Source organism: Passer domesticus, chromosome 2 (genome assembly GCF_036417665.1).
Source record: "Passer domesticus isolate bPasDom1 chromosome 2, bPasDom1.hap1, whole genome shotgun sequence".
NCBI classification, from domain to species: domain Eukaryota; kingdom Metazoa; phylum Chordata; class Aves; order Passeriformes; family Passeridae; genus Passer; species Passer domesticus.
Genome location: NC_087475.1, coordinates 53186127 through 53204182, shown reverse-complemented (window position 1 = coordinate 53204182; position 18056 = coordinate 53186127). Strand labels below are relative to the sequence as shown.

At 34.6% G+C, this 18056-nt stretch overlaps 1 protein-coding gene across 2 annotated transcripts in view; it reads right to left on the bottom strand.

Moving 5' to 3' along the window:
* The window catches only part of KLHL1 (kelch like family member 1), a 190475-nt gene that overhangs the window by 33437 nt on the left and 138982 nt on the right, over nt 1-18056 (bottom strand). For both annotated transcript variants that reach the window (XM_064408608.1, XM_064408609.1), the window contains one exon: nt 5770-5994. In XM_064408608.1, coding sequence (XP_064264678.1) covers nt 5770-5994 — 225 coding nt within the window. The remainder of the gene's footprint in view (nt 1-5769; nt 5995-18056) is intronic.

Below are 18056 nucleotides of genomic sequence, written 5' to 3'. Positions count from 1 at the left end.
ACATGTGCCCTGACATCCAGAATGGAATCTCAGATTCTCATGCATCTGCCTCTGCACCTCAGTACTTCTAAATCTCCACAGAGTGGTTTCTTTTACATACAGAAAACATGCAAAAAGATCTGTATTCATTATGTTGTAAAATTAAAAAAAAAAATCAAAACCTAATAAAAATACCAACTTTTTCTTTTTTGGTATGTTAATCGAAGGTGTAAATTTGTCATTTTTGGCTCTTTAGTAGCCCAGGATAAAAAGAAGAAGCTATCATGCAAGATACCAGAGCAAGAAGAACAAAGCTCCCTTTTATCTTCAACATTTTTATAGTTTCTTTTACAGCTACCATGGATGGGCGTGTTAAGGCTTTTATTTATATTCCTAGTCTATTTTAATGGTTTGTACTCTTCAAATTGCTTTCTGACAGACTTTAACTCCACAGACAAACATGTTTTTGTTGGGGCTTAAGCACTTTCTAAAATAACATCATTGCTTAGCTGCCATAGCAAAAGTTTTTTAAATGGTAGATGAAGTTTCAGCTCTCACTGACTTCAAAATTATCTTCCAAACCAGGTCTAAAAACAGGTATCATTCATCATTAGATTTTTGGTGTTGAGTAAGCTATGTTACATTATGGTTCATGAAAGAGGTAAAACTCAGACAGCTTGTACAGTTAATAATTTTAGTACTTTGCTGTGTATCTGATCTACTCTGCTTATGAATCCTACAGCCCATGTTTTCCTGGCGGAACTGTTTTAAAAAATCTCTTAGTAGCACTCATTCTTCAAAGGCTTTGTTTCCTAACAAAATATTTGGCATAAAATAAATTAGAGGTGATTACTTTCCATATTCTTCTTGTAAAACGTGTCTTTAATACATATAATTTTATTGCAATGGCCTGTTCATTATAAATTTATAGTATCAAATATGTGTTACCTATTTGTTTCTCCTTCACTTGTTTCAGTGCAATTCAATACTCTTTTTGCTATTATGGATCTATTAACGTTTCTAGTATCTGATACTTTTTCTGATATTGCTCTGCAGGCTTATTTTTAAAAATTATTGAAATTTTAGAAATATATTGTCAAAAATTATTTACTTCATCAAGGGAGAGCAATGGGATTAAAAATATCTGCTTCATGTCAATATTTATATAGAGAAATGTTATACAGAATATTTTTTTTTCAACTTACTGCTTTATGAAGGAATAATTACACCAGAAATTACTAAACTGTAATTGAAGTAAGCAGTTCCATTGATGCTACATTGCTACTGCTAGCCCTTTAAGACATTATGTACTTCATTACTATGCTAGCTTTATTTAAATAGAAGAGTTCATAAAAATTTACTGTATTTTTTTTGTTTCAATCTGTATCTTCAATGGTTTCACAAGAATCAATATTTTTGACATCTCTCAAATCATATACAAACATACAGGCATAAATACCCAATAAAATATCTTTGACTTTTTAAAAGTTCCAGTGCAACAGGAATCTAAGTTATTTTTTCAGATTCTCAGTTTCCAGTCTACTCAATAGTATTTGTTGTACCTTGAGAAGCAGGAACTGTTCCCAAGCCACAAATAATTTAATTCTAAACATGCTACACTTCTTATTCCCACGGAAATCAGATTATGCCACCACAGTTGCTGCACTCCATTGTACGTATACCTACTTAGGCTGCTGAATCCTACACAAATTCTTAGATCTCTAAAACTGTGGAGTTGTATTTATGCTATAAACTTTCACACAGTGCAAAATTATTTGATGAACAATAACTCCTTTTGAAAATGCAAACATGGAAAGCATTTCACTAATTTTAAATCAATGAAGTGGTCAACACTTGAATACTTTTAAAAGTAGATAGAATATTTTCTAAATTATCATTTAGTGATTTAAAAAATATACAGGCTGATAAGTAATGTATATGTCTAGATTTTTATATTTTTTAATATTTTTATTACCTATATTTATACACATATTTTACTTCTGAGATTTACTATGTAGTAAGAATACTGATAATTCAGTTTCTCCACAATCTTTCCCTCTATTAGCATTTCTCATTACTACTTGAAAGATACAGAGGAATCCCTGTATTTTTCCCAAGTAAAGTTTTTTCCTTCTCTCTGACTCATGAGTTGGACTCTAGAGCAGAAAGTGTGAAAGTTGAGAATCAAGCTGGGTCTAAGAAGCACATTGGGTATATTTCCCTTTCAGTGAAATATAGAAATTGGCCTTTGTGCAAACCCATAGTGCAATTTGATATTTTGTCAGCAACATCTGAGATATCCTGGGATATTTTGTCTTGTTAGTACCTAACTACATGTATTGTCTTTCCACTTCTGGGTTTTGAACCTAGTATTTTAGATATTCATTCCTGCACATACCAGTTTCATGATAACCACATTATAAGAAAGTATTCACTCTAAATTCAGGCATGACTCTCAGGTACTTTAAAATCCATTTACATTACATATTCAGTTTCTTCAGAACAATAGGTTAAAGTCTAATCCACTGTATAAACTGAGAACTGGAAATTCTTTAGGTCTTCTACGACCATTCACTCTGGGTAGAGTGAATTCTATCCACCTTAGGCCTATATCCTATGTAAACAAATCTAAGGCCTTCCCATCATCTATTAATATTTTTATAGCATTTTCACTCAGATGAAGAACCAGCAAGATTCTCTCTTCCAAGAGGTGAGGAAGAAAAACATGTGGCTTGTCTCCACTCTAAGCAACATAGGATTTTACAAGCTGGCCAGCCTCCTTCCCATGCTGATCATCTTGCAAAGAGGTGTTTGACTATGGATTGTGAGATCAGTATATTTTCAAAGCCAAAACCTAAAATAGAAGCTTAGACACACTTTACATAGTTCATAGAAAGGACAATTTAATACACTTACCTGAAAAAAGTGCTATTCTCCCCTAATTATATTGGAAGTCTAATTTTCTCACTAGGGCTCTTAAATAATTTCTTTTGTAAAGACAAGCCAAATACCTATGTTTTCTGGTTTTTTGGGATTTTTTTCTTTTTTTTTGTTTGTTTTTGTTTTGGTTTTTGTTTTAATCACTGTTTCACGGGAATTGATATCTAAAATTCTAATTAGTCTAGCATTGGTTCCATATTTCCTTTCTCTCTACTCTTCCACGTAGACTATTAAGTTCAGCACAGAAACTGAAAAAGTGGATACAGTGTTGCTTCATAAAACTGCTGAATTAATAAAGCAGAATCTGTTTTACATTTTTCACATCTTTGTTCTTTCAGTCTCTTTCTTCCTTTTCTATAAGGATTTTGATTTGGTCTTCCTGTTTGCCAAGTTTCACCTTTCCCATAATTCATTTTTTGCCTTTCATCACCTTTTTGGTGTCTTATTGCTCTTTCATACTCCATTCTGTTTTATGGACTACTCAACAGGAATGTTAGAATCACTATTACTTTAAATAATAGTTTTGGATCTCACAGTCTGCCCTTTATTTTTTGTACTTTAGCATCACTTATTTCAAACAATGCCATTAAAAGAGCTTTCAATCATTTTCAATTGGCAGCTTTGAAACTGCCTAACATATGACTTCCTACACTATGTACTTTCACTACAAGACCTGTCAACTTTTATTTCCTCATTTCTACATGTATCAGCTTCTATACATGTATCAGCTTCTATATGAATACAGGACAAAGTGAATTATATCATCTGGTTGTGCCCTTAATTACAATGGAGTACATCTGACAACTCTTTTGCTAAGTCAACAAAAATACATCCATTGAAAAGATGGGTTCTTTCTTTCATCCTGTATATAAAATCCAATTCAAACTGCTCTAGCATTATTACTACATGGATGTAACATAACATAGTTTAGAAAACAAACACATTTTTAAAATTATGTATTACTTCAGATTAACTTTCATTACAAAAGGCATTTACTGAAATAACTTTATGGGTTATTAGAAAAAAATAAAATTAAAAAAACAATTAAATTCTATTAACTAAGCTTCTCAGGCAATAATGTGATTAGGAAATAATTCCAGATAAAGAACACCTTTCTAATGCCTCCCAAACAACTGCATTTAATCATCCCAATTTGGACTTCTTTTCTCACTTTACATGTTGTTGTTTACAAAAAGCCTGAATTACTTTGATATAAAAATTCAAAAATTATGTTATAGTTAAAAAAAACTCCTCAAATGGTCAAATGCCTAGTTTGTTTCTTTTTTTCCTAGCATAGAAAGCATACCAGTTTTTCCCTAATCATAATCTCAACATTCCTCAACTTAAACTGCAATAGTATTTTTTTAAATCTGTTGACCAAAATAATCTGTAAAATTATAGTCCAAAATTATTTTTTTAACTGATTGCCAAGGGTTTTCAATCATAGATTCACCTCTTTTGTTACTGAGACAAATATTTTCTCTGTTTAGTATACCCTAATGTTGTATTACTAGTCTCCTGTAGTTATAACTGAAGCCATTGCATTTTTACCACCCTGGGAAACAGCACTGATTCTGTAAAATTCTTGAGCATTGGCAGAAAAGACATGACATATTTTTGCATGTAATTCATGTATTTTCTCATGTATTTTCTAATTTATAATTAAATTTAAACTTAGGAAGCACTTTTAAATCAGTGAGATATGCAGTGCCATGATGCCATCTGATATAGATTCCCATTGCTATTTTCTATTGTAAGACTTGTTTAACAGCAACAGTACATATGCATATTGCAAGTGTCCAATGACATGAGTGAAGGGCAGGAAAGCATGGTCATTTTGTGAGATATTGATGCAATAGTACAACAAAGGACTTGTTGATTGCAGCTCAAGGGAATGGACAGGATAACATCGTGTGTTGCATGAGTCAGCACAGGCAGGCAGCCAGAATAACCACAAAACCACTGCTGAAATGCAAAGAGTAAATTTGTTTCCTATTTATTACCTTCCTAACCAGAGGATGCCAAAGCAACACCCAGGCAGAGACACACAGGCAGGAACACAATCCCAGCAGGTGGCTGGGCTGCTGCTTGCACCCATTTATCAAGCACCCATGCATGCATAGTTTACCAATGTGCTGGGATCTCGTCTGGGCTTTTTATGACCTCTGTCCCAAAACAGGGAGCTCAAACACATCCATAAGCCTCTCCAAACACCTATGTTATCTCTACACAGAAATTTTACTTCTCAAAACCAAGATAGTAGATAGATAGATAGATAGATAGATAGATAGATGATAGATAGATAGATAGATAGATAGATAGATAGATAGATAGATAGAGCAGCAGGCATAACATATATATGTGGTTCCCACAGTGTCATTCTCCAAGCCTTGGCATTCCAGGGCTGCAATATCACTTAAGCAAGTCTGCCATTCTCCCACTTTTGGCATTCTCCCACTTTTAACACTTTTATCCCCACACGTGTCTGTAGAAGTCTGAGGTGTTAATGGTTAATGGGTCAAACATTTGCCCATTTGTGAGGTGGTAGGGTGTTTTGCTAGACCAAGTTTTGCACCCCACAAGGTGCACCCTCGCAAAGGGGAGGAGGTGAATTTTTGGGTGGGTGATGGTGAAGTCTCTGGTCGACATAAATCGGAGGGGTGACCACCCACCACTGGAGGCCAATAAGATGCAAAACGTGTGGAGACAGGATAGTTCCTTTTATCATGTTGCAAAGCCCAGTTATTGTTACTGGTCGGAATGCTACCAGAGCTTAAAACTACTGAGTTTTCCATTAAAAGTAACATAACAAAAAAAAATGTGGCATGTTTAAAAACACATTTTTCTTACCTAAGCCATGTCTATGGGTTGACATAGGTGGTAACACAGTCCAAGCCTTGGTCTTTGGATTGTAACATTCAACAGTGTTTAATGTCTTTAAACCATCCCGGCCTCCAATGACAAACAGCTTGTCATCGATGACAGCAACACCAAACTGAAGCCTCCTGCCATTCATTACTCCAGCCTGAATCCATATGTTTGTTCTGAGATCATACTTTTCAATAGTTGTAGCTCCTGATGAGACATAAAAGCAGAACTACAAATATCAAAATTATGGATGCATTTAAATTAATGCTTAAGAAATGAACCTAATAATTCATCTGAAATGTAACCAGCACTTTATTTTAACATACACATAATGTGCTTCACTTTCAAAATTTAAATATCCTACAAATCCTACCAAAAAAAATCAACATAATTATGAAGCTTTACTCTTTGGAACTAACCCTTTAGATTATAATAAAATGTTGTAATTCCATGGAAAATAATTCTGTTAAGATTCGTTCATTATGTGGAACCAACAAGCAATGAACCAAGTTCAACAAACATCATGAAAGCAATAATTTTGTTAACTGGACTAAAAAAGACATAATTTAAATTCAATTTGTATATAAGTGTAGCAGAGGAGCAATAATGTACACTACAACTGGATATATTAAATTCCCTTCCCGTTTTAAGCCACAAGACATATGAACCAAATTTGCATTCAATTTAGAGACATCTTTTTGATCCTAGTTTAAAATAAACAGCTGGACAGTATTAACATTCATTAATACTTAGGTTTGAAAGAACAAAATATATAGTTTATTTGATACGGTTTCTTGGAGGTGGTGCAGGGCATATTATGATGCATATTCATAAAGTTGTAATGTTTTATATGTTGGATCTATTTGTGTTAAAAGATAGACCTGTAGCACTGTATGAATTCTGTAAAGCTGTTTACTTCAATGGTAAAAAATACAGTTTAAAAGTTTTCTCATTCTGATTTCAGAAATTTGTACTTGCTTAACAGTCTGAATTATGCTCAGCTACAAATTTTCTAATCGTGGCCAAGTCTGAGTTGCCACAATATTTTATTATATTACAAACTGAGAACCTAATCCGGGAGTTCCTGGACTGCTTAGATTCTGTTTATCCAATAAAGTGCCCTGCTAATTTCTAATAATGATGATGATGAGGCTAATAGAATAATAGAATACTAACAATAAAAATGAGAATGAGAATAAGGACAAAAATCACCAACACAAAGGGAAATAGGTGTCAGTTATATAAAATCATTATTATCAAGAACACGAATATAATACATTCTAGACTACAATTCAGACAAGAAAAGACCTCTTAAATAGCAGTAATTATTTTGATTGCAATGACTCTGCAATAGTAACACTCAAAATAGAAAAATCTTTAAACAAAAAGGTGGTGGAACAACTGAAAGGTATCATCAGCAGAGTCTTTAGGATATCTTTAATTGCAGATTATTGAGAAATTCTTTTGTATAATATTTAGACTGTTCTTCATTCTCATACATATGGTCAAATATTCACACAGCTTAGACAATAAAAGAGAATAAACTTCTACCTTTTCTAGGAAGAAAACTGGGTATTTCTGACAGAGGAATAGGTTTCTTTTCTTTAGCTCAACTGTTTTGATCTTGAAAGTGAAAAGATTTTCACCCAGGAGAGGTGGCAAAATCTTGATACCAATAGGATTTTACTAGACAAATTAGTTTAGCTACTTAAGAGTCAGGTTCTCTGTTGTATATAAAATCAATACCATATTGAAATATTGACTTTTCATCTATCATATGGTTTGAATATATTTGCATATAGTACTCTTAGAATGAAAGTATCATTCCAATGCCAAATGCTGACATCACAAATTTGCTCTGCAACAAAATAAAAGCAGAAATTCTAAAGAATCCAGGGGTACATCAAACACAGCACAAACAACAAGGTCATTGCTTTACCTTGATGACAACACCTTTGAGATACTTTTGCTAAAATCTCCTGTCACTAAGTGGACTACAAAACATCTGTTTTCACAGTTTTTAGGAATCGTAATTCAAAAGGACAACAATGTCATTGTTAGATTCTCTCACAGCCTTTTCTACAAATTCTATATTGACAAAAATTTGACTTATGGTAAGGCTACTGGAGCTAAGAAATTCATAAACATTAAAGTTTTAGGGTAATTTCATGGAAATCTGTTTTAGCATTTAAGTAACTGAGTATATTTTATAACTTTGCATAGTAGTTCTTTATTTGCCAGAAGTCTAAGTGAATCATAGAATTGTCAAATTCCAGAATTTTTTAGGTTGGAAAAGATCTTTAAAATCATTCACCCTTTAACTCAGCCTTGTCAAATCCTCTAATAAACCCCAAGCACCACATCTACATTTCTTTTAAATACCTCCAGGGATGGGGAGTCCATCACTTCCCTGGGCAATTCCATTAACACTTGATAACACTTTCAGCTAAGCAATTTTTCCTCATATCCAATCTAAACCTCCTCTGGTGCAATTTGAGGCCATTTCCTGTTGTCCTTGGACTTGTTACTTGGAATAAGACACCCACCTTGCTACAACCTCCTTTCAGGACGTTATAGAGAGTGATGAGCTGTTCTTTAGCCTTCTTTTTTTCCAGGCTAAAGCACCTCAGCTTCCTCAGCCACTCCTCACAGGACTTATTTCCATGCCCTTCACCACTTCCACTGCCCTTCTCTGGACACACTCTGGGAGCTCACTGTCTTTCTTACAGTGAGGGGCCCAGAACTGGACACAGAATTTGAGGTGGGGCCTCACCAGTGCTGAGCACAGTGAATTTATAATCTATAGTTACAGTGCAGGTTGATAAGCCAGACTCTTTGCTGCCAGACCTGGAAGGAATATAGAGTACCCCATACAGAACTACCAGAAAGAGGGACAGAACCCTATCTCCACCCACTTTCATCACTTCCAAGGTGAGATCAGTATCTAGGTTTTAAACCAGCATGCTGTGGTGCAGTGGAGGAATAGTCACTCACTCAGATGCTGGCTCCAGCGACAGCAAAAATTGGCAGCATCACATGACAGCTGAGATAAGAAAGTCCTCTCCACTCTACTATAACTAGTGGATGGCAGTCCACAGAGCCAACTCCTAACTGAAGCAACTTCCAAATTGTGCAAACTCAAAGAAATGAGCTGTGTTGGTTAATACTGCCAACCCCAGTCTATACAGGCTGTGAAAGGATGTCTTAGCAATGTCAGAAATCTGTAAACAGAGAGTTTTGTCTAATCCCCATGAACAACCGGAGTAATTCTGTTTACATGTTTCAGCAAATCAGAAAATCCAATTTCCCAAGAACATGAGGATGGTAGGAAGCAATTGGGAAGTGACTGGTATATATATTTATGGAAATTGGAGATACAGGTTTAATGTGAAGATATGAATAAAATAAATAAAGGAAAAATTCATTATTCATTTTGAGCTGAAGCATATCTGCTGATTATGCAGAGACAGACGTATTTTCCAGCAAAAAAAAAAAAACAACAGATGGAATACCACAGAATAAATAACACACACATAGATCCAAATGAAAATATGAACTATATTAAAAAGTACATTAAATTTTATTTTACAATTTATTCTATTATTTTTTCCTTCACTGATGTATCACTAGTGCTTTTTGAGTGGTCTAATAAAGAGGAAATAAATTGCTTACTAGATTGTCTTTCAGATACTGGGTATGAAACTGTAAAGATGAAAGAAAAGCAAATACCCATAATATTGAAGATTTTACAGTAAAATTACTACACACCAGACAATTCCTCTAGGCACACACAGCCTCCTATTTCTCAGATGGACAGAACTCTAGAACTGACTAATTTCACGATGTAGCACTGAAGAGAGACTATATGAAGAAGACATAGTGAGGTGAAACAGAATTAATTTAATAGCTATTTGCATGATAAATAAAAGTGTATAGTAAATTAAAAAACTATTCCATGACTGTGGCAGCACAAATAATTTCTGGTAAGAACATAACAATGTTTCTTGATGTTCTGGGTACATTTCAACTTTTTTTTTTTTTCCTAACTTAGATTCTACTTAGGATCCAGCTGGGCATTGGATGAAATTAATTCTGTGTACTGTGCATATGGGCATTATAAACCCTGATTAATCAAGGTCTGTGAAGTAGTGAGAAACCTACAGAGAAAGAAACCTTCAGAAATGAAATGCCATAGATGATCAGGTTAATTTTGCATTAATGTCCAGCTGCTGCTGACAATTCCTCTGTGTATGCAGCAGGGATGAAGATGATCCTACCACTCCATGTTTCTGATGAAACATTAAGGTACTAGTTCTCACAATTTCACCTATATCTACACAGCAGTGCACCATTGCACTAAATACAAATTTCTATTTCTTTGTTTTTGTTGCCATTTTTAAGCACATGAATTTGTGAGATTGTTTTGGTAAAATCCTTCAAATGTTCCACTAATTTTCTTTTAAACTTTGTCTATTTCTAAAATTAAGCATATTTCAGTTCCATGCTAATGACTTATAAATCAAGATTTTTATAGAAACCTGACTGACACTCTCACTTTTTTGCGTTCTTGATGACGAAAGACTAATGATACAGCAAGGTCATTGAATGAAAAATAATATTTAAATAGCAATATTATTTGCAACCCAATATTTTAAGTCAAACAGAAATACCTAGAAACTGAACAAGCTGACATTGGCTACATGAAGTAATGAAGATTGTCTGAGACTATGAATGCTATGTATTTATTTTAGCCAGATATAAATGAGGGACTTTTCATATAAATAAAGTGAAAATTGCTTCAGAAGCAGATGAAAATCCCAAACATATCCCCCTTGTCCAACTATCTTTGTATTTGGTGTAAACATTTCCACATAAAATACCTTTTTTTCCCCTTATTGGTAGAATGATCCAGTATTTAAACCCATGGAGAAGGCTAGGAGTTCTACATTTATCATCAAAAAATTTCTACATTTTTTCTCCTGTAAGACTTTCTGCTGATTTTGCTATTACTAAAGCTGTTTCTGACATGTACTCTGATCATTTTGTTCAAGATTTAGAGATGCTGCTGTGAGTAGGCGCAAAATGATGACCTTGATCTAGTGATCTGCAACATTACATTTTGAACTGAAAAGATGGTGACTCAAGTGGAACGAACGCGACCTAAGGAGGTTACTGATGCAGATCCCAAGGAGATTATTTTGGTAAAGAAACAGCTATACAGAAAATGGTAGCATAGCGTAGCAGTTCATTACTCTATAATAAGACTGCTATAAATTCCTTTAAGCACTCCAAAAATGTATAACACATACACAAAAGGAATCTCTATTTTGTTTTTTCGTGAAAACGTACTAAAATGTCAGAAAGATTTTCCATACAGTAATAGGAAATAAAAATCAGAGAACTTCTGGGAATTTTTAATTATACCATATGATCAAATTCTCTAAAACCAATACAAGTTTTTCCCACAAATCTGTATATTTCTGAATGTATCAGAACTAACAGCTTTTCAACAGTGATTTTAGGCAATGTCTTTGATGCTGTGCACTTTGTTTTACAATATAATGTTATGTGTTATTACATAAAACATTCATGGTTTATTTTATATTTTTATGGAGTCTAAAACTTCCAAAAGTTCCTTTTATTAATGATTTATGCCATGCAGTATGGCAGTCTACCTTTGCTCAGCAACAAATTCATCCCTCTTCTTTTAAAACTGTTCTGTTCCCACTGAAAATTGTACAAATAATAGTTTAACAATAATAACAAAAGTTCCACATGTGGAAAAATGCAAATTCTAGGGAAGCTAAATATTCTGCAGGAGGGGTGTGCAGGAGGGGTGGAGCTCCCACCAGTGAGGAGCAGGTGATGGTGACCTACAAAAGCTGTGTATCTGTGTTTGTGTGTCTATGTACATGGGGGTCTGTGACTAGAATCGTGAGGAATTTGGTCATGAAGAGCATTAAGAAATTTAAAGACATAAATTCATATTTTTCAAGTATCTAGTATTGCAATTTATCTATTCATGATTGATACCGATTCTAAGCACATGGTTAATCTGATTGGGAGTTCATACGTACCATACTAAATCAATAAGCTTCTTTGATCATGATTTGGTTAAATAATGTGAACTGAGCAGTTTGGTGCTGCAACAGCACCAGTTTCCTATAACCCCTAGCTTTCTTTCATTATTTTTCATTATAGATGCAGGGATGCTCATCTACACTGCTTAGCCCTTAGCTCAGCTCCTGGGAGATTCTGTTTTGCTACAATTACTTCCCTCTCAGGTAAACCCACTGCACAGGGTGCTATCCCTAACCTCTACAGTTGTGACCCAGATAATACTGATTGGATTCTATATGGTGCCATCTGTAGTTCAAAAAGATAATTGTGTTCATTTGGTTTTCCAGTTTAGAGTATTAAAAATGAAGTGAAAGCTCTACTGAAGATTACTTGAATGCTCTTGTGCTTGACAGTAGAGACTTCCTGAGCATTTCCTAGAATTCGGCAAGGTGATTTGTGAGGTGGCTGAAGGTGCAAGATAGTGCTGGAGGACTACACTGGGAGATGCCAGCATTTCTCAAGCCTTACCCTCACTTGCTGTTGAGGGTTCCAGATCCGAACTATTTACAGAGCAAGATTCAGAATTTGTGGTGGTTTACTCTAAAGCCAATACCAGTAGTGACAACTATAAATGAAATTTCGGTGATCAGGGTATAGAAATTGGCTAGTGTATAGAAAAAGCTAAGGTTTCTGGTAGTACAGAAGTTCTCTAAGTTATCCATTTGCCAGGCATGTGTCTTCTCTAGCTCACACACAAAGGTGGGGGGTTTGATTGTTTTTTTCTTTTTCTGTTTTTTGGGGTTTTTTTGGTGTTTTTTTTTTTGTTTTTTTTTTTTTTTAAGTGATAAGTTATCTGTGCTGGAGATGTCAGACAAAAGGGTAAGTTGCAGGGAAGTAATTAGGAGGAGCAGAGGGTTGTTCTTGGGACAATCCCCCTTACAAACCCATGATTCACAACCCTCTTGCGCCATCTGCATAATCCCATAGTTTGTACCAACAGGTGTGAATTCCAGGGGAACAGATTGACAAAGTAAGAAGTTTGTGGGATTATAAAGTTTGTCTTGCGTGCGATAACTTTTGCTCTTCTCTTACATTTGAAGCCATGGAGGCTTCAGAATAGGTCACTTCAGGATCTTCTTTTTGTTTCAGACTATAAATGAATCAGCAGTTTCAGAAGATAATTACACTGAAAAAAAGCCAGAAATTTAGTGATATAAAATAACTACTGAAAAAGTACCAGATGGTCTTAAAATATGATGGGTTTTTTTGTTGTTGTTGTTTTTATTTTTTTTTTCTTTTCTGAAATGCTCTGCTAAATCAAAGTACTTAAACTGCTAATTAGCCCATGAGACTGAGTGTTTTAGAACATATTGAAAATCATAGGAGTGAAAAGAAGGAAGTAATCATGCTAATACTTATAAGAACTGGACGAGAAGAGAATTTTAGTGTGATTTATACATTTAATTATCTCATTAGTAATTAGCCAGTGTATTTCATATTCCTCTGGTGAAGTAATTATCCAGGCTCTACTTTTACTCTACAATTACATTAACATGTTGCAGAGTCACAGAACTGTTGAGACTGGAAGGGACCTCTGGAGGTCATCTCTTCTCCGGGCTGAGCAGTCCCAAATCTCTCAGCCTTTTGTCACAGGAGAGAGGCTCTGGTCCTTTGATCACCTGTCTGAGATGCTCTTAAAGGACTGACCAGTATTTCCAGGAAGATCTGACCAGAGTGAGGAAGATGTAAGCAATTTGATGACTGAAAAGAGAAGGGATAGAGGGCGGTTTAAACCTCAAATCGTGGTATTTTGCCCATCTTTTTTTTTCTGATAACTATCTCAAAAAAGACGGTTTCCTTATTCTTGACGTAGCCCCAGTTCTCAAAGAAATGCAGAGCATGGTCTTAGTAGCGAGGCATGTAAAGTGACCTTTTATGGTGCAACCTGCCAGGGGGAAAATCCTCTGGGAAAATCTCTCACCTCCGCAGTAAGCATTGAGGCAAATCTTTCTTGGTGCCTTAAAGAGAATCCAAAAGCAAATGAAAGCAGGGGGAAAAAAATCCCCTCACATCTTCCTCTTTCATAGCAGCACATGCTATAAAATTCTCATGTCAGGGCTCCCAGGAAGCAGACAGTGAGTGGAGAGGGTGATTGTTCTGTACAGCTTCCTCTACTCCCTAGATCGGTTACCAGGGACCAAATCTGCATGTGCAATTTTGCTGTTCCCAAATATCTGAGCAATTGTTAGGAAGATGACTGGGGCAAATGATCCCAGACATGTTTCTGACAAGCTGCTGTCCAGCTGCGTGGCCCTCAAATTACCCTGGTTCCAGGGGTTGTTCTTATCAGGAACAGACACAGGACTTTGTGCTTCCCCATATAGAACTTCATGAGGTTACTTCCTGCTGTTTCATTAATTATGGTTTCTCTCTCCAGAATGTTTTGTTGCTAGCTAAATAGAAGATATATATGTTTCTTGAAACAGTTCATTTTCTTTTCTATTTATTATTGTGTGAATCAAACTAAAAATCAGACTCTCAGTTTATCAAGCAAATATTCAAAAATGAACTCTTGGGCTGTACTAAAAATATGAATTTCTGTAAAAGATACCTAATTCTCCCAAAATCCATTGTCTGGTTTTCTGTTTTAAAAAGTAGTGGATTTTTTTCCCCCTCCCAGAGCTGAATTACATCTTTTCTGTTTAAGGAACATATAAGGAAAAGTAAGTTTCAATGCATATTTGCAATACAGGCACTGAAAATTTTACTTATTCATTCTGCATAGCCTGCCTGCCACTTACTATGGTATTCCAATTTTCTCATGAAAGTCCACTATGATGACATTACTACGCTATCTTGATTTCTCCAACAAGAGTATATTTCCCTGTGTTGTTGTTTCTTTCTATATATTCCATTATCATTTCCTGTTGAGTCTTCCAGAAAACATGAAAAAGGAAAACAGGTCATTGGTACAATGTTAACCTAAACCTAATGGAATGTTACTTGTTTATTAGTGCATTTTAGATTTAAGGTAAATTGTTTTCCATTTCCAATGTCTTCCATATCTAGCTAGAGAATGTCTGGAAAAACACTGGATTATGCCAACACACATTTTTATCTTTAAATAAAACCCTTTAAATGGGTAAATTTAAAAAAAAATAATTCCAGAAAGTATAAGAAAGAATAGCAAAATATTTTACATGGAACTGAGCAAACACAAAATCATAGACTCATTTTGGTTGAAAAAGATTGCCAACCCTTAACCCAGCACTGCTAAGTGAATCACAAAGCCACGTCCCTCTGTGCTGCACCTACATATCTTTCAAATATTTCCAGGGATGGAGACCCAACCGTTTCCCTGGGCAGTCTGTTCCAATGCTTGACAACTCTTTCACCGGAAAAATTTTTCCTAATATCCAGTCAAAGCCTCCACTGGTGAAATTTGGTGTAATTTTCTCTCATTGTATTGCTTGTTACTAGGGAAAAGACACCCTAGACTCCCACCTTACACGAACTCCTTTCAGATAGTGGTACAGAGTGATATATCTCTCCAGAGCCTCCTTTTCTGCAGCCTAAACAACCCCAGTACCCTTCACTGCTCCTTCACATCCATCTCAGCAAATTACTCACTTCTGATTCTTGAAAACGCTTTAGTTGTTTGGCTCACATAGAACTGCTACTTAAATAGAGCAGGCAAGATTTCAGAGAAAAACTGTAGGTATCTAAACAAAAAGTGGTATACTGACAGCTGCTTGGAATGTCAGAGGCACAATTTATTTTGGCTTATTGTCCTTCTAAGGTATTTTAAGGCTATGAATACATTCTTTAAGATTCTTTAAGATAACAAACGTCCTCATGAAAAACACAGGTGAAAACAAATTAGCACCAAAGGCAGAAGAAACTCATACAGAGGAGTGGTAATGACATATATGTGATGTCATCAATAAAAAGAGTAGGATTGCAAGAAGGACCATCAAGTTCTCACTTCTCAGTTCTTTTGTGAACATCTATTTATGCAATAGGTAACAACAGCATGTTTGTTTATGTTCCTGCTTGACAGGGGCTGCTCCTGTGGTCAGACCAGGGCTGATATATGCACATACATAAGTACACTTACAAAGCATGCATATTTATATAAAATTTTCAAAAAGCACATCAGGGAGAAATATTCAGTAATAAACACTTTGGACTTTTCTTTCTTTTAAAGGAAAATACTCTATCTTCATAAGTAGATTTTGATATTTATGTATTATACAAATACAGGACTTTAAGCACCCACATTCTGAAAATGAAACACAGTTACAGTACATTATATATTTAGAATGAAAATGCAAGTAAGATGAAAATAAGAGGTTTACTCAAGATAGTTTTGTGCATCAAATGGATAGATAATGAATGCTGTCAAATGTTTTATGTATGTAAAGACAAAGCGGTTTGTAGCAATTTTTACAACTTGTAAAGTGCCATAGAAAAATCTTGATAGATTTCACTTTCTTCTTTTTTTTTATTTATTATTTTTTTAAAAATTCCCACTAAACTGAAGACGAAGAAGGCAGATTCAAGTCACAGACAACTCAGACATATCTCAAGTGGAAAAACTACCTAAGAGGAAAAACATTATATTTCCCTATTTTTGCCCCTTTTTAGTGTATTTACAATAGGTTTTTGAATATTTCTTTCAGCATTTAAAAATATGAGAATGAAAATATATAAATTTAAAACAAAGTTTAAATGAAATCTACTTTGAGAAACGTTCTTGCTAGAAACAAAAAGAAACAAAACAAAAAGCAAAATCAAAACTAAAAAAGTCCAGAAAAACAAGGACATATCCAAAATTCACTAGAACAAGGGTAACTTCATGTAGCTAGATGTCATTCCTGTGAAATAATTATATATATATATGTATATTTAATAAAGCACATTTGATAAAATGTAATTGTGAAACAAAGAGGACTACTGCAATGATTTAAAATACATTAAAGAAAAATAAAAATATGCAACATGGGTGTATAAGGAAGAATGACTGGAGGCCTCAATTTCATATTTCAAAAGGTTAACTTTTTAAATATATCTGTGGCAATAGAAGAGATCTTTCCAACAGGTATCTATACAACAATAAAATAACTTTTATTGCTTGATACAGCTTAATCATGAACATTACATATTTACCACCAGCATGTTTTTGGCAGCAGGTTTTATATCTAGTCATAAGCTTAATGAAAAACACATATATCAGTGCTTCAGTAAATTGATTATTCCATCACTTTTTAAACTGACCTACAACATTTTTATGGAAAAGTTTCCTGCTCATGCAACTTTTCATTACTTTTCCCCTTGTATTTACTTTAAGGCTGTGATTCAGTAAACAAATAACTGATCTAGGACTTTGAGGAACTAGTTTACGGCTATTCCAAAAGTAATATACACCAGTGGTTTTGGATCATGGTTACTGTAATACCTTTATTTTATTTTTCTGCAAATTCTACTTTTCCCTTATTGTTCTAACTGATACCTAGAGACAGACTAAAACACCTCAAGAGAAATTAATCAGCATTCTGCCATAATTGCAACACTGCTTGCTTACTGATCCCAGTCTCCACTTGCTGCATATTTTCCTGCTCATAATCCATAGCACCATCTAACACAGACCATATACATCATGTTCTACCACTTGGCTTCTGCTCTGGGTTTCCAGGATGGCTGCAGGAAGTCAGAGCTTTATCACTCCTAAAAATTCCTGTATGTCCACTTCTTGCAATTACTCATGTATTTCAATCATCCTCCTCTATTTGTGGACTTCTCTATACTATTACATGATTAAATATTGCTAATCCAAATTTGAGAAGTCAGTGTGATGATATTAATGGGTAAAGTGAATGGAACATTGTCAGCAGCACATACCCGCAATCTATTAATGCATCCCATTCCGTGAATGCAAACATACTGAGAAAATGTGTTTCTTATATGTGCCTTTAAAATTAAATTAATAAATAAGCAAAGGTGCATGGAAAAAGATATTTAAATTATTTTAGTTTGTCTAGGGAATTAAAATTACAAATTCATCTAAGTTTGGTACTTTCCTCTCTACCCATTTAGTACTATGCTGCATTAATTTCTCACATCAGGCAAAATTCCAGTTGCTGTTTGCTGGAGTTTAATTATCACTTCATTTTTATGTAAAGGAAGATAATTATAGAAGACACTTCAAA